This window comes from Barbatula barbatula (assembly GCF_947034865.1).
Source record: "Barbatula barbatula genome assembly, chromosome: 23".
Classification (NCBI taxonomy): Eukaryota; Metazoa; Chordata; class Actinopteri; order Cypriniformes; family Nemacheilidae; genus Barbatula; species Barbatula barbatula.
Window position 1 is genome coordinate 13,667,434 of NC_136786.1, and position 23,671 is coordinate 13,691,104.

The window sequence follows — 23,671 nt, forward strand, 5'->3', positions numbered from 1 at the left end:
GAAGATATTTTGAAGAATGTTGTTAACCAAACAGCGCCGGCACTTATTCACTTCTATTGTATAGATATGAACATCCCTTATAGACACAAAATCAAAGCAAGTCAATGGGTGCAAATTAAGTCAAACAGGTTTGAAATTACATAAGGTTGAGTAAATTATGACAGAATTTAATTTTTGGGTGAAGTATCACTTGAAAAAACACCAATAATTTAATCTCGGTGATCTGTGTACCCAACTAGCAGGGTTTTGGTTCCAAGTCATTGGTCTTTTCTTAATTCCAAGAACGCAAAGAACGGTTCTTGTGGAGACCGGTCTTGCGAGGCAGCCTCGGAAGAACAAACTTGGATGGACGCGCCGCAGTGACTTCTGGGACTTCAAGCGTATTACGTAGGAGTGAAAGGCTGCATATAATACATATCCATTTAATGCATCCTTGATATCGTGAACACCCCCGGGTACTTTCATGCGTTCTCTGTTCTTGAGTATTGATGACGTAAAGCGAGAACACAAGACTGCTAAAGAATGCATATTTAGAAACGGCCATTATTTTTGCCCCTCAGCTTGTTGCCAGGATACAGGGAGAGAAACAAATTGGCTGTAGGGTTGCTATGTCTACTCTCAGCTATGCTCATCTGTTCTTATATTATAACAGGAAAGCAATTTCTTAACTTGAGCCATCAGACTTTAAGTGCCGCTTAAACATCTTGTTCCTCGTGGATAAAGTCTCTGCTTCAAACAGAAGCGCATAAAACATGTCCGCAGCAGATTGATATCCCTGCTGAAGTCAGTGCATTCACACAGCCAGGCCTGAATGCTTTACACATCAATAGACGCAGATGCAATTTGTCGTTTTTGTGCTGTTTCCTCAGTTATGGCTGCCAAGAGTCAGTTGAGTCTGTAAGATATGCAGACTGACCATAAAACACGGAAGTGAAGCCAGATTTGCCTTTTGTTTGCAGGTTAGTTTATTATTGAAACTATTTGCCAACAGTTTTGTGCATTCACATTGAATTTAATTAAAATGCTGTTGCATGTGTTTATATCAAGTGTCATTTTTCATGACATTTTAGTTGGTAGTTTATTGATAGATATTTATCTCAGGGGCTTGTCCATACAGAGATGAGAGTCTCAAATAACTGTATTATTCTTGAAGTCAAGGAACTACGTTTTGATCAACTTCAGCGTGTGATGTATTTCCAGGTGAAACGTTATATTGAACGAGCAAAATCAAGGGTTTGGTTTGTTTTTTCAGAATTGACTGGGTATAAAAAAGCATGAATTTCATTTAGAAATGGAGATGGCAGCAGGCGTGGAGTTTATGATTGTTCTGCCCCAAGCCATCAAACTGACATCATCAGAGAAGGATCGGTTACTCCAGACCAGAAGTAACAATGCCTTGCGCAGACAGATTGTTTATAATAAAGACTTCAATATTCCATAAAAATTTTTTGCGTCACACTGCGTCTCCAAGTGCACAGTGTTATGAGAGCGTACAGTGATGCCCTATGGTCATTAACACCCTGCTCTACTTCAGCTTGCCTTGAGGAATCTTTGTACGTTGCCTCTGTATGTCTCTCACTACCCCAACACACACACACAGCGGTGTGCCAGCTGTGCACACAGCCGAGCTGAATCTCCCCTCCTCTCCTAGAGACACAGAGGGGCTGTTTGAATATGTCTCTTCTCTCCATCTCGTCTGGTCGCAGGGAGGTGTTCCTGACGCACCACTGGCTAAATATAGCCCAGAGGAATACATTATTGGCTTCACACAGCTTTGGTTGTCTCATGGATGGGAGTTCATACCACCTTGTCAGGTCGGAGGGCTGCGTGTGTTAAAGTGTGTGTGGGTGAACTAACATTTGCGGAGCGTAGTCGAGTTCAGTGAAGCAGGCCGTCTACACAGAACTGCTTTCTAGATAAGATTGAATGAATTTTGAATTCAGTCATACATCCAGTTCATATGCTGATTCAGTCATATATATAGAATAGTTTAACTATTTTTATTTAGATTAAGAGAAGCCATTTTAAAAAGTTCATTTCAGTTTTTGGTTATATAAAAATGACCTTCTTCCTTCTGCCAGTTTCAAAGTAAATTATATCCATACTTACAGTGAAATGTAAACAAAGAGCAAACAAAGTGCAGCTACCCTTTTTTCCTACAGGTTGAAAATCTATGAGTTTGCTTTTGACCCTGCTGAGGGCAGACATGTGCTTTCCTTGCCCACCCGATGGATTTACTGCTCTCCGCTCATGTCCTCAGACATCACATTTACTGAGTGATGTCTGTGTATTTGTGTCTCCTTTGCCCATGATGACTCTAGTCTGGACCTAAAGCTTGACCTCTGTCAATAATGTCTGAAGTCACACGTCTCTTCTGTTTTGATCCTTTGAACCCTATTCAGGATGTTCACATTCCTTTAGGTCTTTGTGCAAACTTCCAGGTATAGAATGTGTGGACATTCCTGGTTTCGGTTTTTATCTACATAAAATTGACCTAAAATAGTTTTACCTACTTAATGCACATTCACATGCTTATCGTATGTTTGATAAATCAGAGCACATTATTGGAAAGAAATAAAAAAGTCTTAGTATTGCTTTATCATACTGACTTTCTAAGGTCGATTTATAGTACAGTGTCATCAGATTTGAATGTTTTTTATTTATTTATCGTGTTTCGAAGTGTAAGAAGTAAAATGTTTCTGAAATGTTTTTCTAGAAGTAAATACTAGAGATGCATTTAAATATAAAGTAGTTTGAAAAATTGCTTTTATCGACCGATACCAATAATTTGATATATTGACACATGTCTAGTAAGTACTGTTGCATTTCAATGCAATGTGGATCTCTGGTCAACAGCCCACAAAATAGATGAAACGAATTACAGCTAAAAAAACTAATATTTGAACAGAATTATGATCAGCTTTACAGTAAACAGAGCAAATAAAGTGTCCGTCCCCTTTATTTTCCCAACAATTTAAAAATGTAGGAATTGGTACATGCTTTCCTAAATAAAATTGTGATTTGTTAACATGAAACTTGAATCTTAAGTGAATCTTAATTCATTAAAAGAAAGAATAAATAATTGAATTGTGGGTCTCTGGTCCATTGTAATGACTTTCCTCTCTCATTTTTATCTTTAGGGGTGATCATCGTGCCCAGTGCAGGGGTGGGCATCGTACTGGGCGGCTACATCATAAAGAAACTAAAGCTCGGAGCTCGCGAATCCGCCAAGCTGGCCATGATCTGCAGCGGAGTGTCTCTGCTGTGCTTCTCTACTCTCTTCATCGTGGGCTGTGAGAGCATAAACCTGGGCGGCATTAATATTCCTTACACCAAAGGGTAAGTAAATGACTCCTTAAAACCTTTCACCATTTCCTCTGAGTGGTCCCACAGTGTCCTGTTTATGTTTTGTGGCAGGTTTAAAACATCAGACTCAATGTACCGTAGGAAGCATACTGTATGTTCTTCAGAAGATGGTGATGTGTCTTCAGTCATGGCACATATGGTCTGAAACGTTTATGATGATTCAGCGTCACAACCCCCATATCCCCCATGCCCCTTTTGGATCTCTGGGGTTCATCTCACTTTTTTCTTGCCTTTTACCTTACAAGGCAGCTATTGAGTGATATAAAAAGGCGTCTTGTGTTGAAGTCTGAAGTTTTGGAGTTTGCATTGCTCTGACCAGCGACACAGTGTGTTTGTGGAAGACATGGCACAGAAGTGTGAGGCCTTTTGAATGGACAGAGTTGTCCTGCAAGACAAAGAAGTGGCATTAAAGGAAGTCTTTGCTTAAAGTAAGGAGTCAACACTGACATTCCACGTCCAAGTGAACGTCCTTAAGATGCCAGTTCGCAAGCGTTTCTCAACCATTGTTGTGGATGACCTTGAATACAACACTGAAGCCACTGGAGTAAGCTTAAAAAACGTTTGGGGACATAATGGCTGCTCATATATTGAAAGTGAATTAGGCCCGTTGTGCTTCTAAAGGACTGAACACGAGATTCAATTTCATCATACTAAACAATAGCCAGTACAATCTTCCTTTTGTATTCCCAGTTTTGGTACGGTACATTTTTTTGTGATCTGTTTGTTATTATTAATTAGTCATCTTTAAACAGTTTCAGTCACAAGGATGTGAGTTGGTTTTTACGGTGTCTGCTGTTATAACAGGGAGGTCGGTCTCATTCTCATTCAGCTAGAATTCCGATCCCTGCTGTTTCTGTCTATTTTGACGCCCGTGTTATGTCGTGATTGTCTCTTCATTCTGCTGGATATCTGTGAGGATAAGGCAAAGTCAACCAGAACGGTTTCTAGTTGCTGTGTGTTTAATGTGGGAAAGAGTTCTGTTGGAATTTGTCTGCGGTTCCCACAACATTAAAATAACAGTTTGTTCAGGATCTCTCACTTTATTTCTTTTTCTATCTATTTCCCCTCTCTCACTTTCCCAGAGATGAGATTAGACGAAGGTTTGTTAACTGTGCCTGTGAAAGTCATCGAGTTTATACAGAGCAGCAACAAAGAAGGATACAGTAATGTTTGTTATAGTATAAATATTTGTATAAATTTTGTATAAATATTTAATTGTATGTAGAATTGGATTGAAATGTTCAACTAAAAATCTCTTGCTCTCGTTTGTGCAAAACCTGATGATTTGGTCTTCCCCCCACTAAAAGAATCTAAGAATTTACTTCATGTAATCCATTTTATTGGTATATTGTCATCCCGTCTCTTTTCTGTTTCAGGCCGACCCTCACGCTGACCCATAGAAACCTGACAGGGGGCTGTAATGTGAACTGTGGCTGTCGGATCAACGACTATGCTCCTGTTTGTGGCTCTGATGGAATCACATATTTCAACCCCTGTCTGGCGGGATGCAGCACAGTTGGCAATGACAGCACTGGGGTGAGACCTGATGTCTTTCAGATCCATATTTGAGCAATAATTGCAAATTATTTTAGCATAAAACACCAGTCGTTCATATTAACACATTAATCATTTTCTAAATGACTTTCTGGCTATGGATTGTTGTGTATTTCTTCAGACCTAATGATATAAAATAGGCTTATGACCTGTTTGTATCTTTTAAAAAAAAGGAAGATTTGAGACAGTACAGTATTTTCTATTGCCAATAGTTGAACGTCTGATTTGAAGTCTATTTTCTGAATTTTCTTTGCAGATCAGAAACTACACCGACTGTGCGTGTGTGCAAAGCAGACAGGTCATAACTCCGCCCACCAGCAGCCAGGGTAACCAGCTCCAGCTTGTCATCGTGAAAACCTACCTGAACGAAAACGGATTTGCTGTGTCAGGGAAGTGTGACCGCACCTGCAACACGCTTATCCCCTTCCTCATCTTCCTCTTCATCGTCACGCTCATCACAGCTTGTGCGCAGCCCTCCGCCATCATTGTCACTCTCAGGTAACACAAAAACACAAGCCAATAAGTTTATATGTATGATAGGGAGGTAACAATATTATGGATATTGTTGTAATCACAATAGCAAAATTGTCTCAATATTATCATGGTCACATGAATGTATGAAACGATAAGTCTTCTATTTTCAGGAAGTGAAATCACTTTACTTTTTAAACTATTTAACACCGTGTTTTCAAAGTAACAAGCACTTTTTTATACTTATTATTGGTTAAATATTTGCAATATCCAGTGACAAACATAAAGCGTGACTAATAATAATGATTTATGGCAAAAAAAAGTATATGAGGAGATACAAGGTTTGAGATGGACAGCAGCGAAATATAAATTATTTGTGTATATTGTGTAGGTGTATATTATTAAAACTTATAATCGTTTTCTTTTGTAGGTCAGTAGAGGAGCAAGAAAGACCATTTGCTTTAGGAATGCAATTTGTGCTGCTAAGAACTCTGGGTAAGTTACAAACGCTGCAAGGGTTCACTCTTGGAATGCTGAGATAAGTCTTATCCAACTTCAAAAGCCCTGCTTGAGATATTTACACTACAGGGAGTTTGTTTTTCTCAACTCAAATATGTCTCTGCTGGAGATTATTACATTTTTTGTACTGTATGTCTCAAACTTAGCCACCTTATCACAGATCTGTTCAAACAGCACCACCTGGTGTTCAATAAGGGTGTGTTACACATTCATATCTAGCATTAAGGGAATAGTTCGTCTTATGGTGTCCGACAGAAGAAAGAGTAACGTACAGGTTTTTTAACGACACAAGGGTGAATAAATGACGACTGCATCATCTATCCCCTTAAGCACTATATATTTGAGAAATTTTTACTGGCACCATAATCTTTTTCCTTCCGTTTATTTGCAGCCTATATCCCCACACCCATCTACTTTGGGGCCGTGATTGACACCACCTGCATGCTCTGGCAGCAAGACTGTGGCGTTCACGGCTCATGCTGGGAGTATGATGTCACTTCCTTCCGCTTTGTCTACTTCGGCCTGGCAGCCAGCCTTAAGTTTGTAGGCTTCGTCTTCATCTTCCTCACCTGGTACTCGATTAAATACAAAGAGGATCGCTTGGAGCGCTGGCAGCAGCATCTCCCCCCGCTGGGCACAGTGAGCGAATTCATCTGCCACGCTGGAGGTCAGAAGAGCCACGCTCGCACCCGCTCCTGCCCCGTCTTCACTCCCCGTCCCGAGGCTCACGAGCAGCCCCCTCTCAAGCGCGGACACTGCAGTCAGAGCTGCCCAGGAAACGCGCTCAAAGCAATAACACTGCCCCCTTGCTCCCTGCAGGACATGCACTGTCACATTTAACGACATGCCCTGATTCGTCGCTCCATCTGCCTCCATGTGCCTTCCTGTCAGGTGTTATGATGGGACTCACCTCCACCTGTATCTCCGCTTGTCCGCGCATAGCTTCAGGGGCTCGCCGCTCTTACACAGAGAATTGTGTCTCTGTAGCGCGGCCAGTACAACTCGCAGAGAGCTTGCTGTAAAGGTGTGTGGAAGACATATTTTGGTGCTAAATTGCGTAATTATTCGGGAGGACTTTACTTTCTGTATCTTTGATGATTATATCAAAGATGTTCCAACAAGCACAAATGGAAATCAGTACTATGCAAAGCTGTACGAAACAACAGCCTCCAGGAATTAGCTTTCTACTGTATTATTTCCATTCAGAACAGTGTGTTCTGCAGCGAGACCGTTCTCTATGAATGTCACTGCGAGATCTGTGAAAAATGAAGGTCTGCGCTGGAGTTAAAACTGACTTCTGGATAGGTTTGGAGCTGTCCCCTCTCTACTTATCACGCTATATTTTAAAAACAGTGCCTGAAACTGCAGTGAGGTCTCCTGGATAACAGAGCACTGAGTGGACCGCTGAAATGCATTTTGGAGACGGACCTAGCATCATCTTCCTATATATGATCTTTGCAGTCATTTTGTTTGTCTGCAGTTGTCATTGTTATAAAAGCTAACTTCAGTGTTGACTCCTGGTTTTGTAATACAGAGCAAACAATGCATACTGTAGAACAAGACAGTAGCGTGTTTAGCTTTCTGTATTTTGGTGGTCTAACATCAGGTCTTGAAAGCTGTATTTAAAGAGGAAGATCCGAGTCAAATTTGTTTGTTTAAATAGTAAACAGCAACAAAAAAAAGAACTGTAAAATGTATAAACAGGATTCACACCAGATCCACAAGTGGTTTGACATTCAAATTAAAATCAGATCATCTCTCAGTTTGACCAATCAGATCACATTTTAAACAGTTCACCCAAACATTATAATTCTGTCATCATTTACTGACCCTTGTATTGTTCTGAATCTATTTTAAGTTCTCTGTTCTGATGAACACAGAGAAAGATATTTTCAAGAATGCTTATAACCAAACAGTTCTTGGCCACCACCGACTACCATAGTAGGAAAAATTGCTTTACATTTCTTTGTTCGTTTGAACACAAAAGAAAATATTTGAACAGTTCTCGGGCACTTTTGACTTCCATTGTCGTTTTTCCTACCATGGTACTCAAGAACTTTTGAGTTTGGTTATAAGCGTTCTTCCAAATATCTCTTTTTCACCAGAACAAATAAATTTGTACAGGTTTGGTACAACTCAAGGGTCAGTAAAGGATGAACGAATTTATATTTTTGGGTGAACTGTCCCTTTAAAGGGATAATTATTGAATTACTCACCACCTAATCGTTCCAAACTTGTATACATTTCTTTTTTTGGTTGAACACAGAGACGAATGCTTGCAAGCAAACAGTTCTCGGACCCCGCTTTCTACCATAGTAGGAAAAATGACAATGGTAGTAAAGAGTGCCCCAGAAGAACTTCCCCCACTACGGTAGTGGTCCAAGAACTGTTTGGTTATAAGCACTCTTCCAAATATCATTCTCTGTTTTCAACAGAACAAAGAAATGTATACAGAGTTGAAAACAACTCGAAGGTGAGTACATTTGGACAGAATATACATTTTTGCGGAATCTGGAAGTGACCGGAAAAATGGAAACATGCAACATTGTGTATTGTTAGATGAGAATGGTGGAATCATGTTTAGTCTGACACTATCACTAGTACCATAGTAATGTAGATATTAACCAAACTGTCTGAAATACAAAATTACATAAAGACTTTTTTTATTTTTTATTTAAATCCAAATCAGTGCACAATCTACACAAAGTCACAGCTGGTCAGAATTCAATACTGCTGCTAAATGAAAGTACCTGAGCATGTCTGAGCAGCTTTAATGATAGCATCTGTAAAGCCATGATAGCGTTTGTAACGCCACAGCAAACTCGGGAGTACTTTGATACTACATCTTGAGTTTGGGTGCTAATGTATATCAGCTGATGTATCTGCAAAAGCATGTGCTCTGGCTTAAACATAATCCACAAGCATACTTTTATGCAACAACTATATTATATTATAATGAAAGCTCTACCTAATATTCAAACCTCAAATTTTTAGTGGCCAAGTTTATCATTAGACACCTTTTCTCCGTCAGTATTGCTGTATAAATTAGAGTCTGGTTCAGTTATGAAATATTCACTCTATTTATGCAGGGAGGACTAATATGGTTGTTAGATTAGTTAGAGCCTAGCAAACCAACAACATAATCACTGGAAAAAATCGAGCCCATGCTGTAATACTTTTATATTTATATATATATCTCCACATTAAGACACTTTTGTAAACTCCTCTCAGAACCACAGCTCGCGTTCATACTTTTTTCAAACCTATAGAATTTGTTTACTGTCAAAGTGTTTTTCTTGAACTCTATGTATTTAAAATGCTGACACCAGTATTTGGATGTGAAATTTAAACTTGGGCTGTAAGAAATCAACGTCAGGTATTGTTTCAAGTTGAAATTGATTCTTCATGTTTGTGAAATATAAGGACTATGGTGAAACTCTGTATACTCTTTAGAATTTTTAAGACTTCCCACAAGATCGTGTCTTGTATAATGTGAGCCATTCATAGATGATCTGATTAAAACCAATGTTGAATGAAAGCCTGTGCTGCCATACAAAAGCAAAATGCAGTAGGCCTACCTAACACTGGAATGTGCACAGAAACACAGCTGTGATGGTTTAGTGTTTATTGAAGATGTGCATTAGGCATAATGTATTTCATTATCAGATCTTCTTTATCTGTATCTGTGTTATCATCTATAATGAACGAGCTATAAATCTCAAATCTGAGGGGGCAATAGGCCCTGACTTCAGGTCAGTGTTGAATGCCAGCTGTAACTCAGTTTGTCTGTGGTCAGTGCAATCAATCAATCTTCATGGGATTAAGTGTGAGGCACGAGATGTCTCATTTATAAAACGTTTGTATGCACAGATTTGATCGTAAAGTACGCAAATGTCCACAACACTGCAGGTTTTTGGAAATATAAAGAATTCTTTCAACGCAACATTCTATAAATGAGGCCCCTGGACTGTCATGTAGACGCTTTAATTCTGTCTTGGTTCTTCAATATTTTATCAATATGTATTTATTGAAATAAAGAATTTAGAAATGGCAATGGGCTGAAGCGATTGTTCCTTAGAAACAAAGGCATTTTTCTCTACAAAAAACATGTTTTCCCTAATGTCATTACTTGTACCTAATGTCTGTCTATGAACTGGTGAAACTTTTAGCATTTTTTTAAAGGCATGAGGTTAACCTGAGCATAATAGACAAACATATAAAGGGCAAATAAGATGCACTTTTGAACATTTATATGTAAAATAAACAAACAATATATGAAATTATAGGCACCCAAAAGTGAAAATTCTGTCGTCATTTACTTCGCTTCAGTTGTTCCACGTCTGTATACATTTCTTTGTTCTAATGAACAAAGATTTTTACGAATGCTTGTAGCCAAACAGATCTTGCCCCCCATAGTAGGACAAATTACTTTATCATTTTTTTGTTCTGTTGAACACAAAAGACGACATTTTGAAGAATGTAGGGGCACTTTTCCCTACCATTGTATTTTTCCTACTATGGTAGTCAACTGGGGGCAAAATCTGTCTGGTACAGATTTGGAAGAACTCGACGGTGAGTAAATGATGACAGAATTTTCCTTCTTTTGAAGTATCCCTTTGAGTGAAAGAATTACCCCAGAATTAGTTTTTTTTCCTCAGTCACAGATCTAAAAGAACAGGGCGAACAACAATTTAACAAAAAGCTGGACTTTTATTTTGAAGGAACAAACTACCGTCAAATGACATGAATGAAATGAACAGCTTGAAACTGTTAAGCGTGAAAATATATATAATATAAAAGAACTGCTTGGTTTTCGTCTTCATGTAAGCAGAAAATATATACAACAAAAAGGCAGAAGTAAGAAACACTTTGCAAAGCGTCAGAGATCAAAACATACACCAGTCATGACTAATAAATACCATAATTTCCATCGTGAGGAGGTGATGCATCTTTACAAGGGAATAAACTGGACTTGCATGAATGAAGCCATGCCCACTTGGCCATGGAAATGAATCTAATTGATTTCAAGAACAACACGTGAAGGCAAAAAAGCGAATACATTTCTGATTGTGCATTTCTGCTCTCTAAACAAGTAGTATGGAGGCAAATGTATAAACAGATTTGGCATGCAAATGCTCTTAATAGGTCAGATAAGGCTGCTCCAACAGCTAAAGTCTGGATGGTTCGATATGTACATTAACTCAGTTCCTTCCAACTCATTCAGAAACATACAAATCTTTTATCGGTCTTCATTTTGAAGTGGAAACAATATGGGCAACACAAATGCATTTTCTTTGCATAATATGATACATGTTGCATAATATATGCAGGCTTAATCCACAGAACGTTTTTGAAACGACTAATTTATACCCACGATTCATGTTGCCAGTTGTGTCTGCCCAACCATTCGGAGTGATTTAGCTTTATAAATGTATTTAGGTACTTACATTGTACAGACAGTTGAAAGTAATATTTCCGTGACTCTGTTCTTACTATGCAAACACCTGCCTTATGCTTGGCTTTACTAACCTGCTCAAGCATAGATTTAGCTCTATTCATATATTACAAATTTTTCCATATTTGACGAACATTGTGGATTTAATTTCTTAATAAAATAATTTGTCATTAATACAGATTAGAATTCTCTCAAATCTACATAGTTACAAAATGTTAATTCTCTATATCGTAGGCAACACACCCACAATTGAATCAATAGGTAGATTATACAGCATCAGCTATTAAAGAATCTTGTTCATTAGACCGCGGCTCCTTGTGTTAAACGGGCACAAAGAGTAAACCTTTTTATTAAACACACCATGTTTTATTGCCCAAACAATGAATAAATTAAATCATGCTGAAATGCTAACTGTGAAATAATTTAACCAAAGTGTTAATAGTAATAGAATAGATAATTAAATACTTTGCTGTTGGTGCCCCTTTCTCCACAGCTACAAACATAAAAGGACATAAAGACGTGCTTCACACAGGTTAATGTATTTAAGGTGTGAAGTGTGAACAGAGCCTAAATATGTTTGTTTTTAAAAAAGCTGCATTATTTCCACTTCTCCAGAGCACAGTGTGGCTCAGATATATGTAGCTGGCATTCAAGGAAAAACAAAAATAAATAACTCTGCAAGAATAAATAAATAAAAGCAATGGTCAATAGATATCACAGTTATAGTATGCTTTTCCATAATGAATACGGTTTACAACTGAGATATCTGTGGTGTGTATAATAAATTAGAAACAACGCTCGCTTTCTTTGTGCTGATGATCACCACAAGTTGTATGAAAATAATCAAAACAACAGGGCAAAACGAGACTGACCCATCTGTTGTCGGATTGGTTTGTTTTCTTTCACAGATAAAGTGCTAACTGAGGAGCCTCGGGGGGGTTTCGTGTACCATTAAAATCCCAAGGAGCCATTTGTAGAACAGGAGTTTCCTCTAGCTTTGCAATAAAGTACAGACCACCATATAGTCCAAAAGCAACAGGGACAGAAGCCTCCCAAAGCGGCCATTAAATGCTGTTTTGTGTTTTGGTAGAAATTCTCAGAAAAAGCCAAATAAGAATCATAACAGCGATGGTCAAATTGCATTGCTTCCGAAAGCTAGAAAAAGTCCCTGAGATACATAATCAGCACTATTTCAAGACTCCCATCTGTGCCCATTTTGAATTCATATAAATAACTTGAGCAATAATAATAATAGTAATAGATAATAGATAATACCAACGATGTGGATGAGAAACTCTTCACCTTCTGGGCCACATTCCAAAATATCAGTTGGCCAGACTTTTTTTTTACTGAAATGTTAGCTGCCACTAGTATGGCAATACGAATAATGATAATAAAGATTGTTATAATAACTTAATGCTTTGCTAACATCTTAAAGGCAGATAATGCAAATATTAGCACTGGAGAGCTGTTCAATGACAAAAAAAGCTGGAATTAATTTACACCCCCACCCAGTGATTATTCAAAAACATCGTCCCTTAGACTTTGACAGATTCCATAACAGACAGTTTCATGGCGTCCTCCAGCATCTGATTGTCCGTGAAGTTGGCAGGGGGTTCTGGGATAGAATCTGACAAGCCAATCAGAGACTCCAGGAAACAGGTGCCCGGGTCGGCAGCTTGAGGAAGGCTGGGGCAACTAGGCAACTGGAACTGAAAGAAGTTGTCCACATGCTCGTACTCCTTCAGAGAGTTGTACAGCGAGCTTGGTCCCAGAGAAGGAAACCCATCAAAGAATTCTAGGTCTGACTCTGAAGAGAGGCTTAGGTCCATATAGCTGGACGACCGATCTATGGAGGGCGAAGGGGTGTGCGGTATGGACCCGCTGTGGAATAGAGCGTTGCCTTGATTAGCGTTCTCGTCCAAAAGCTCAGACATGGTTGTACGACTGTTGTTCATGATAGAGTCCGTTTGCGCTGCGCTGCGTTTGTTGTCGGCTGTGCTAAAGATCCCGTAACCCACAGATTCATTCCTTTGCTGCTGGTTATCATTGCTACTTTTGGTGTCTCCATCCCTACCAGAAAAATCATCGTTGTCCGTGTCACTAAAGCTTAAAATTCTAGTCAGTCCATTTTCATCAACATCCAGCGATGATTGCTCGCTCCGACAGCTTTCGACACCTTCAGAGTCTTCACTTTGTCCTGAAGAGCTAGACGAATCAGTCATGTCGCTGCTACAGCTGTTCTCACCCACAGCCACAAGCTCTGAATTAAAGTGGAAAGTCGGAATCTCAGGGACGGTGCTGCGCTCTGCTGGACATGCTGGGGAAGTGCGGTCAGGCTGATTTTCGGAGACCTCAGTCGCGTGCTCCTCTAGGCGCTTCTCCAGCTCTAGCTTCATGATAGTGTGGATGTAGTGGGTTTGAACTCGGCTAGAGTTAAACTCGATGCGGCCCTGCGTGTTCCCACACCCGTCTTTAGTGCAGCCACAGGGGAAGGATGAGTGGTCCATCTGTGAATCCAAAAATCACATTACATTAGTCTATTTAGTAAATGATACCTGTAAATATTCCTCGTAAACCTCAGTTGGGATTGGATGTTTAATGGTTTAAGGAAGCCCTCACCTGACATTTGATCCCATTCAGACTACAGCTGCAGGTTTCTGGCTCACAGAAGCCCTGGCAGTCGCACCCGCAGTCCTCCCTTGACGTACGCAGCTCGTGCAGTTGCCGCTTCTCCTCCTTATCGATTTTCTTAACACCAGCTGCTTTCAGAATAGCGTGCCTTTTCTTTGAGGGGTAGGGATGGAGGAAGGACCCGTCCCCCAGGTTGACGCCGCTGAGGTCGATTTCATCCTCGGGGATGTCATCCACAGTCAACTTGTCAGCTTCTTCTGATTCTTGGGTACCGTTTTTAGTAAGCTGCCAGGTAAAGAATATTGCAGGGTTAACATTTCATACAGTACAAGTTTGCTAATAACAATTTTCCAACAAAGTAGGAATTAAGTTAGAAAAATGCAAACCTAATTTAAATAATCTGAAACTTTTATACTCCATTGTATGTTTCATTTATTCAACTTCTGACTTAATACCTTCAGCTTAAGAGCTTCCAGTTTCTCCTCCTTCATTCTGTTTTTAAGTTTCTCCCTCCGTAGGTGGCGCTGTTCTACGGCAAACTCAGCCAGCGTGTAGCATTGTTGCGCGCTGTGTCTCTGCATCATACCGAGGGTACAGCCTCCATGGCTGGGCACGCTGGTGAAGCCCTGGCAGCGCGGGAAGAAGAAAACCGTCACCTGGTCGAACTGCACGTTTCCTCGCCGTGTGCGCTTGGCTTTCTTCAGAATGGACGTGGCTGGAAAAAAAAGGGATTAAATGTAAGGTGTTTTCTTCATGATAGGGTTTCATGTTTTCCCCTATGGGTTTAGTGGAAAACAGTGGGCAAACACAGTCATGGAATGGAATTTCATAATGGAAAATAAAATGGCACACGTCTGAGAGTGTCCTGAAAGAAAAAAATAGCCTTTTCTGAGTTTCTCATTGGGGAGTATTTGAGTAGGAAGTGTGCCAGGCCTAATGGGAAGACTTGGAGTGCCTGAGTCTCTTGTGTAAACATCAAGATCACGTAAACGTTTCGCTGTTGTTCTAGATGACCACCAGGTGGCAGAATACACATAGCAAATCCCTAGATAGGCAAGCTTCAGAACAGAAGCAGAGATAATGTCCATTAAATACTTTTCTCTAGAATCCATTGTGAAGACAATTGCATTCCTCATAACTCATGTCTGACAAACAATCCACACAGGAATTTCCCCTTGGCGCTGAGGTGTGCAAAGACAGCCTAGCCTCCAAAATTGTATCTGGAACTCATACAAAAACGTAAGGTACAAAAGCTTACAGAGCAGGGTAGCTTTTTATAAAACACACCCGTCTTTTTACAGGACATGCCATCTTTACTCTCCCATCGCCCCTGTAAATAGCTCCTACAGCCGGCTAAAATCAACAGTCAGACTTCAGTCAAATGTCATAGGTCGTAGAGTCTCGCTGTTTAAATGGGACTTTTCTTCATACAGTATGCAAGAAAACCATATGGACGAACCACATGTGGAAAAGAGCAGTTTGTATTTTTTCCCCATTTACTCTTTTGCGGTTAATTGTTCCCACAAGGCTGCCAGCTCACCGATTGTTATCAAAGTGGATGGATTCTACGTGCAAATCGGAGGGGGGGGTTCAACCATGAACAATTTCCCTATCAGAAGCTTGTGCAAATATGTTCTCTCATCTAACAGGACTTTAGGAAGATCAGAACGAAGAAACCAAATACCCTAAACATTTGATACTGTTGTAACTCCAGTAATGACCTTCCTGTTTAATGAAATCTATGCAACAGAGTCATTGTTTAGTATAAACATTAAGCTGTGACAAAAAATATGGTTCCTATCAAATACAGTACAGGTAACCCATTAAATATGACATCTACACAGACTCCTGTATATTCCGCCACTTTCTCCGTTTCATAAACACAACCAGACAACCGTATCATTTCCCTTCCTCTTCTCTTCCTACACACCCTCTTTGTCTCTCTCTCAGCACCTGTGCTGGTTTCGTGCCCAGTACTCAGACAAAGCTGTGTTCACGCTAGCTGGCTCGCTGCCCTGCCGTCCTGGGAAACTCACAACTGCTTGCCTTCCCTCCTTCACCCCTACCCAACATGCAGCAAAGTACCTTCGCCCTCCTGAACAGACAGGCTGGGTAAATGTGCTGTGCATCAAAACATAGGTATTTGTGCAATTGGTTTCATCCAGAACCCAGACTGCCAGGCAAGACTCTTTATCCCATATCTCAATAGCGTCTTATCAGGTAGGACATGACTGTGGCATGGGACTGAGATAAGTTGTGCAGACCTTATGCACGTTGCAGCTAGCATGCAGGGCCATGTGCTATAAAAAAAAAACAACAGGGTCCAAATATGAATTTTGCATCCCCGAGATTTTGACTAATGGGGTGAAACTCACTGTTAAATGTTGTTGCTGGAGAGCTGGGATTGCTGGGGGTTGAATCCAGGGTGTCCGAGTAGCAGCTCTCCCCGTCCGAGTCCCACTCCGAGTAGGCGGAGGAGGAGAGAGAGGATGGGGAGGAGGAGGAATAGCATGGGTCCTCCTCCACCTCCGCATACTTCCTCTTGAGAACCCCGCTCATGGCGCTAGTGTCGATGATCTGCGAGACACAAGAGAAGACAGAAAAGCATTATTAGAGTGTGAACACAATAAGCTGAGCCATCAACGTAATTTTCTATTTACATGAATACAAAGAGATATCCTGAAAGTACATTGCAAAGGCTGTTCAATGCACACATCCGATCCGCCCTTGGGCAAAGACTAATTTGTTTTTCTATGGAAATCGCTGTATCTATACATCCACATGAGCAGATATCCGAGGCGTTCTCTTTGTCCTAATAGCAACCAAACATCCATGCTGTTTTTAATACTGGCTGTTTCTCTCTCAACAACCAGCTGACCGCTTTATGTCGTCTCCGAGCGCTGAGGAAAACAGGAAGCAATCAATCAAGTCTCTCCGGTGCTAGTCAACAATTACCAATCCCTTCACTCACTCCACAATCCAATCAGCTAGACAAAGTCATTGATTGGGGAGGGTGATTAAATACATAGCCACATTACCAATAGGTGCAAGGATTTCGATGACACCCACTAAAACATGTGCACATCCGTAGGCCGGTTGAGACTATCACACGGCTGCCAAATTCATTTTATTACACTCCCCAATAAATGTGTGTACAGCTTGCCATAGTAAACAAATTTGTAACATAAGCCCAGAATGCATGTCACTGCTCCTGCTGTAGCTTATTGGGCAATAAAAGCAATCAATCCATTGGCAGGAAGAGACTAGCCGGTGCGCACCCTTTTTCATAGTCAGATCCAGCGTAACAAGCCATCATTCACACAATCATTTGATACTGCTGGCTATGGACTGTTGTTTCTCTGCCCTGAGATAAACCCCCATCAGCTAGTTCACCTCAGGCTCTGCCTCTCGGTCACACACACACACACTCAGAATGGAAGAAAGGAAGGAAAGGGTTTGATTTAAAGATTAGTTTCACTGCTGCTTGGGCAAACCGACAAAAAACTGAACTTCAGAAAACTAGTCAATTCTAGAAATGACCTGAACAAAGTGTAGCTGATGGTACTTTTCTGTGTACTGGTTTTCCTCCCACAAGTCGGATTACGAGTGATGATACATACGTACAGCAAATATCTTGTTCCAAGTCACTACAAAGAAAAGTGGCAGACAACTGTATTTGGCGGATTACAGAGCTCATCTCACACTGCAATGTGTCATCCAAAACTAATTAGACATCCAATGACATCTTTATTTCTCCCGAACAGCATGAGCAAAATACTGACTCGCATCATCTTTGGAATATCCATTATATTGGCCGATGTTATTGCTATTAAATGTACCTTAATAATGCAAAGATGGCATTTAAATGAAGCGACAATCTGAAAGACAAATATATAGATGTACAAATTAACCACTCTGACTAACTCATAACAAAATACATGATTGTACCATTAACAATATGATGTCAGATATGTTCAAATTAAAGACACACTTAAAAATATGATCTTTTCGGCTAGACTGCATAGAAACCTCTCGTTCCCACAGGTTTCTGCGTTTCACACTTTAGTGCCATCATCGTAAATGTGCCAGACGACGAGGGCTGTACCGTCTGCCGTTTAGCCACGGCTTCTGTGCTAAATGTCACTGCCAACGTGTGCGAGGCAGGTCTTATGTGCGTCTATACCTGACAATAACTTCAGAGGACAAACCGTGGCAGCCTGTTTGCGTCACTAAACTTATCGGCTTGTGAAACACCAGGCAAAAGCACCTTGCAAACAGTATTTAAACTGTACAGGTGCTCCAAAAGTCAAACCCTTTTTATTGCTCAGTGCCAAAGTATGGAAAAGCCGGCATGTGGTAGTAATCGGACATGCAGCTGACGGGTTTATATACGGACAAATGGATAAACAGCTGATTTGGGATTTTTTTTAAGTCACACTAGAGACTGAAGATATCTATTTTTACTGCGAAAAGTATGTGTCCAGATCAGTCCTCATTTGCATGTAAACAGATCCAGCACAGAGCTCAAACCCTTACAAGCTACATCTTGCTTGAAAACAAGCAGGCTTTCTGTACAGACAAGCCTTTGGGCCATCAGAGGTCCTGATGAAAGAAGTCTTTTCATATAAACAGCGAGACATATAATGAAGAAGATACTCTCACCACACACGAAGAGAAGACAACAAAATGACAAAGAATTCACCCTTATCTACTCATTTGACTGGGAAATTGGCTTTCGCCATTTCATTGCACGCCGTTTTTAGACAATCAACCACGTGTCTCTTGAGAGAACACCTGCACACAGCATCTTTACAGGCCCCCGGTTCTGTCCCACACAGAGTTTTAGCAGAGGGAAGATTTAAAACCAAACACAAAAGCATCAGCATTCCCTGAGAAAGCCATGCAGTTTTAATTACGGAGAGAGGGGGAAACCGCACAGGACAGATGAGAGATAGCAGGGGCGGGAGCAGGACCTGGGTGTCTCTTTACAGCGGTCTACCTGACACATTGATTTGTTAATCTTGCTTAACAGGCAGAAACAATGGTGACGGGCTAATCCCAGGAACAAGCGGAAGGGGGGATACACGGGGGATGGAGAGCTCATTTGGAAGTCAATCCGGCGCTTGTCCTGTTGCACTCAGCACACTGCAATGACAAAATATTGGTATCTGAGAAAATCTTGAACTTAAATTAATAAAAAATGAGCAGCGAACTCATGAATCCAACAAAAGACAGATGTGGAGAAAGCAAATGGCAGGAGCTGTCACCATGTATCCCAGACACTTGGATGAGACTGAGCAGGTGAGATATTTGCACTTGATCATAAATTATGCAGAGCTGCCATTCCAATAGCAACAGTGCCCTGATGAGGCATCCCCTATGTTGTTGTCACCATGTAAATCTAGTGCACTAGAAAGACACCAAGAATGCCCATGAATGCAAAGACTACTGAATTATAAACTGTCAGCAGAGGGATGTGATGCCTGATATAAAGTTTGAGGGAAAAAAACACAAACACAGATAGCAGCTTCATTAAAACTCACCAGCGTTTGGAGTCCTAGTGTAGTGTACAAACAACTCAAATCACCTTGCAACTTGTTTCCACTGCTAACTTCTCCGCTCACGCAGACAAGCAGTGGAATCCTGACCTTTTCTTATGCAAGAGAGTTGACTTTGTACCTCCAGCTCACAGCTTAGCACCTTCACAAAAGATAACCAAGCAAGCAGCCTATGTAGCTCAGGGCTATTTAACTCCACTCCTTCAGTCCTGAAGACTTTGGGTGGTTGTCCAGGTGTGTTTGAGAGAGCTGGATCTAAACTCTGGAGGTGTTGAATATTCCTTATGTACCTGTTCTCAACGACCAAGCCAGAGAGGAAAATATTCATACAGGTCTAAAAGCATGCACCGGTGTGTCCCAGGATACCCTTAAGGGGATCACTGCTGTATTGGTTTAAAGGTGGAAAAATGAATGGCACAATAACTGAAATCGAGTTGAAATATTAAAGTGACAAACAGTTGTCAAAATTACACACATCTAGATATGTAAATTATAAAACAAAAGGGCTCCTCCTACTGGTGAGGCTATAGGAACTGCAGGCAGGGGGAGGAGGGAGAAACGTGTTGTGTTGATCATCAGAACTCTGGATGCTCAACTATGCCAGAGACATTCTGTTCCTGAACCGCAACCCGTGCAGAGTACACATTCATCCCAAATAGAAACGTACACTGATGTTGGAGGAGGGTAGCCGGCGAGAACTTTAAACAAATAAATAATGCGATGTCTCCAGCCCACAGGAATTCTCCTGTGACACATTCTGTAATAGAGGAAAATGGCCTATTTATTCCAGATGTGTCTGTACAGTCCAAACCATTATTCCCAAAGAGGATCTATCAGAGGACAGGGACACCCATAAAAACACCTGATGAGGCGTATAATATTTAAAACATGCATCATCAAAGATTGTGTTATAAGGGTGGAGATGAGGATTCACATGCCTCACATGCCTCGTAATAAAAGCTGAATGGTCGCTGCGTTTCAAAGACAGTTAAAGTGTGACATTGTGGATGCCACAAACACACCCAAACAACAGAATAAAAGTTTGTTGAAACATTTATTGTGTTAAATGGCAATATTATGCCAACTTAAATAACTTCTAAATAGTCAAAAACATTGAAGTCCCTGAAAGTCAGTAAACACCAGACAGATGTTTTGAACAAATTGCTCCTCACGTTTCACAAGTCAACGAGTGGAAAACATGACAACTCAGGAAAATACCCAAAGTAAGAGATATTTTCATCACACACTGAACAATTTGCATCAATATCCGAAATGCAAACTTCCAACAGTGTGCGTAAAGTGAAACTTCCCTGCGAAGTCATCGGGCTCGCTGGGTTTGTACTAACCTAATAGTGCAGTGGCAAAACAAATAGAAGCTTTCTACGAGACTCCCAAGAGAGAGTGTGTCTAGGGGGGGAGCTCAGGGGTCAACTCGTGTCTGGGGCACCCACTGGTACCTCACTACCCAAGATGAATGCTAGAGTGAGAAAACAGATGGGGTCCCTCTGTTTTAGAGAAATCAAGACCACCACCTCCCCCAATCACAAGTGCACCCCACAATATGCATCAAAGAGGGACACCCACCTTGTCAATAGGATAAAATGTATTTGTCCACTTAGGATACAGACATCCGTTAAAGGTCTTTGACTGGTTAAGATAAATGATGGTCTTAAAGATTATGAAAAGGAACAAGACGACGCATCATCAAACGTACTCCTGCCAGGTGCCACTTGCATCGGATAAATGACTCACTAATAGTTAATAGTCACAGCTGGTGGACTGCCCGCAATACACGTGCAGGTCTACACATTCCTAACCCAGAAGTGTAAGAAACAGATCACGCGTCTCTTATCACGTGTGTTCATTTAACTTTATTACTCCAATACAACAATGTGCATGTGCAACATAGTTGTATTCCTACCGACATACCAAAATGAGAGCCAATTAAAATGACAGATAATCGATTAAAGATGAAATGTGGTAAAAAAGTGTGTTCAATGAAACGGAAAAACTACATCATCAGTCCCAGTGAGGTCGCGCGCGAGACGGCCACAGCGTACCGGACAGGAACATGCGCTCGCGCACAAAGAAACAACATGAAACTCATCTTACTCTATTACCAAAGAGACTAACTAAACGACATAACAAACGCTGCTATTTTCACAACATAACCAGACATAAGTTTACAAGCGAGCTCATCGGTAAACGCGGTAACTTTTTACCCCACTGTAGTCGTCCATTCAAGAATGCCTAATTTCCTCCCCAAAAAAAGAAAGGAACACACCAAACATCCAATGAAATGTAAACAGTCGACAAAACCGGTACGCGAACATTACGATAAATGACCCCTTCAATACAATCACGCGACGCGTCGGTGGGTGATGACCCGATCATCTCTCACCCTCGTGATTGACCGATGTCAATCAAATGACAAATCGGGTCTGTCCGCAGACGTGTGCGCAACCTCGCATGCACTCGTGACGTCACAGAGAGGACAGAAAGAGCAAATGAGGCTGAGCGCAGGTCTGCGCGCACGCTGTATTGAAATGATACGGTGTGGCACCTTAAGGAGTCGCTCTCGCTTCAGAAGACACACCACCAGCGCTATAAACGCGAACGAGGAATCCACTCAACACACACACACCAGCGATTACGTCTTATTGGATAACGTTACACACACGGTCCACTATGCTGGAATTCCGCGCCAAATGTTCCGACTCAGAACCGTCAACAGCTGTTTTGGGAATAAACATCGAATCGAGTCTACAACAAACTCAACAGTCATTTAAAATCTGTGATATCTGTGCTATTTAATCTGAACGCACGCGCCTCTATTGTCACAGTTAACATACACTAAAACAAACAAACAATACGATTTTAAATCGGAGTTATTTGCCGGAATATAAATCAGAGGGTGTTTGCGTATAACGTTACATTGACTAACATTAAGACAAACGCAAACTTTAGTTGTTCATTTTACGCCAACAGCAGCATGCCCTTTAACTTCACTACTTAAACTCGTCACGAAATGATTTTGTATCCGTTTGCACGAGAGCAAAAGGACATTTAAACTATTTGGCCGGACTCCAGTAACGTAACCGATTGGCCATAAGACAAATTACAAGTGTAACGTTGAACAACAGCGTCCTCCGCTACTCACCAATAACGTATCCGATCAGCATTAGTGATATCGTGGTATCGATGGCGACGAACCGGTTATAATCCAAATGATAGATCGGGATTTATCCGAACAGAGATCCCCGTGTACTGTGCGTGGCTATTGTGCGCTCGGCGTGCGGCCGCTGAAACTGTTCCTCTTGTCTGAAGCAGACGGCGGAGCGGCGCAGTCTTTTCGTCAGTGGAAAACTCCCTCCTGACGTGTGACGCAGGCGGTGACAGAGGGAGAGACTGCCCACGCGCCGCTTCCTGCCTTCCGCGCGGAGCGACACTCCCCCTGTCGCGCTCGCATCCTGATAGAAAATCACTATAGTAACATTATCGAGAAAGCGCCGGAACGCAATAACGGCGGGTTATGGGAACCGTAAATCTTTCATTATTTGTGAAAAAAGGCGCTCTGGTAACCATAGTTTCCGCCCAAACGTTATTGTTAATACAGTAAATCATATTAGTGCATTGCATCACGTTTAGAGAGAGAGAGTGAGATTGAACTCTTTCTGCTGTTTTGTTTAATATAGTGGTTCTGATGTGTATTAATGAAGTTACTAAACAATTAAAAATGCTGCTGAGTTAATACATTTTATTAATATTCAAATACTCATTTTATACACTAGGCGTGTACATAATTAGTTTGCGATATTAAACTTCATATACATATGCGACCCTGGACAACAAAACCAGTCTTATGGGTCAATTCTTCGAAGTTGAGATTTTTACATCAACTGAAAGCTGAAGAGTTAAGCTTTTTATTGATGTATGGGTTGTTAAGATGGGACAATATCTGGTGGAGATACAAGAGTGTAAAACTCTGGAAGTAAAGGGTGCAAAAAATCTAAATATTGAGAAAATTGCCTTCGAAGTTGTCAATCCGAAGGCCATCCACTCACAAGTTTTTATATATTTTGGGTTGAAAATTTACTAAATATATTTATGGAAC

General features: G+C 40.9%; 2 protein-coding genes across 4 annotated transcripts in view; one reads left to right on the top strand and one right to left on the bottom strand.

Annotated features, from left to right (window-relative positions):
• The window catches only part of slco5a1 (solute carrier organic anion transporter family member 5A1), a 31,741-nt gene extending 21,779 nt beyond the window's left edge, over window positions 1-9,962 (top strand). The window contains exons 6-10 of the mRNA XM_079447635.1: window positions 3,141-3,339; window positions 4,743-4,902; window positions 5,177-5,418; window positions 5,822-5,886; window positions 6,302-9,962. Of these exons, the coding sequence (XP_079303761.1) occupies window positions 3,141-3,339; window positions 4,743-4,902; window positions 5,177-5,418; window positions 5,822-5,886; window positions 6,302-6,750 (1,115 nt within the window). The 3' untranslated portion in view covers window positions 6,751-9,962. The remainder of the gene's footprint in view (window positions 1-3,140; window positions 3,340-4,742; window positions 4,903-5,176; window positions 5,419-5,821; window positions 5,887-6,301) is intronic.
• Window positions 9,963-11,223: 1,261 nt separating this feature from the next.
• Window positions 11,224-23,022, bottom strand: csrnp1b (cysteine-serine-rich nuclear protein 1b). 3 transcript variants are annotated; one of them, XM_079488216.1, is made up of 5 exons: window positions 22,718-23,022; window positions 16,375-16,576; window positions 14,455-14,714; window positions 13,988-14,284; window positions 11,224-13,875 (listed from the first exon to the last, which is right to left on the bottom strand). In XM_079488216.1, exons 2-5 carry the CDS (start codon window positions 16,556-16,558, stop codon window positions 12,904-12,906), a joined length of 1,713 nt encoding a protein of 570 aa, XP_079344342.1. In that variant the 5' UTR covers window positions 16,559-16,576; window positions 22,718-23,022; the 3' UTR covers window positions 11,224-12,903. The 3 variants fall into 3 exon arrangements, with proteins under 3 accessions (XP_079344342.1, XP_079344341.1, XP_079344343.1); XM_079488215.1 differs by lacking the exon at window positions 22,718-23,022 and adding an exon at window positions 21,780-21,956; XM_079488217.1 differs by lacking the exon at window positions 22,718-23,022 and adding an exon at window positions 19,543-19,619.
• Window positions 23,023-23,671: the final 649 nt, after the last annotated feature.

Coding starts and splice junctions, on each gene's coding strand:
- csrnp1b (XM_079488215.1), bottom strand. Junction 14,285..14,454: donor TGGAAGCTCTTAAGCTGAAG/GTATTAAGTCAG, acceptor TTTACCTGGCAG/CTTACTAAAAACGGTACCCA. Junction 13,876..13,987: donor TGAATGGGATCAAATGTCAG/GTGAGGGCTTCC, acceptor TTGGATTCACAG/ATGGACCACTCATCCTTCCC.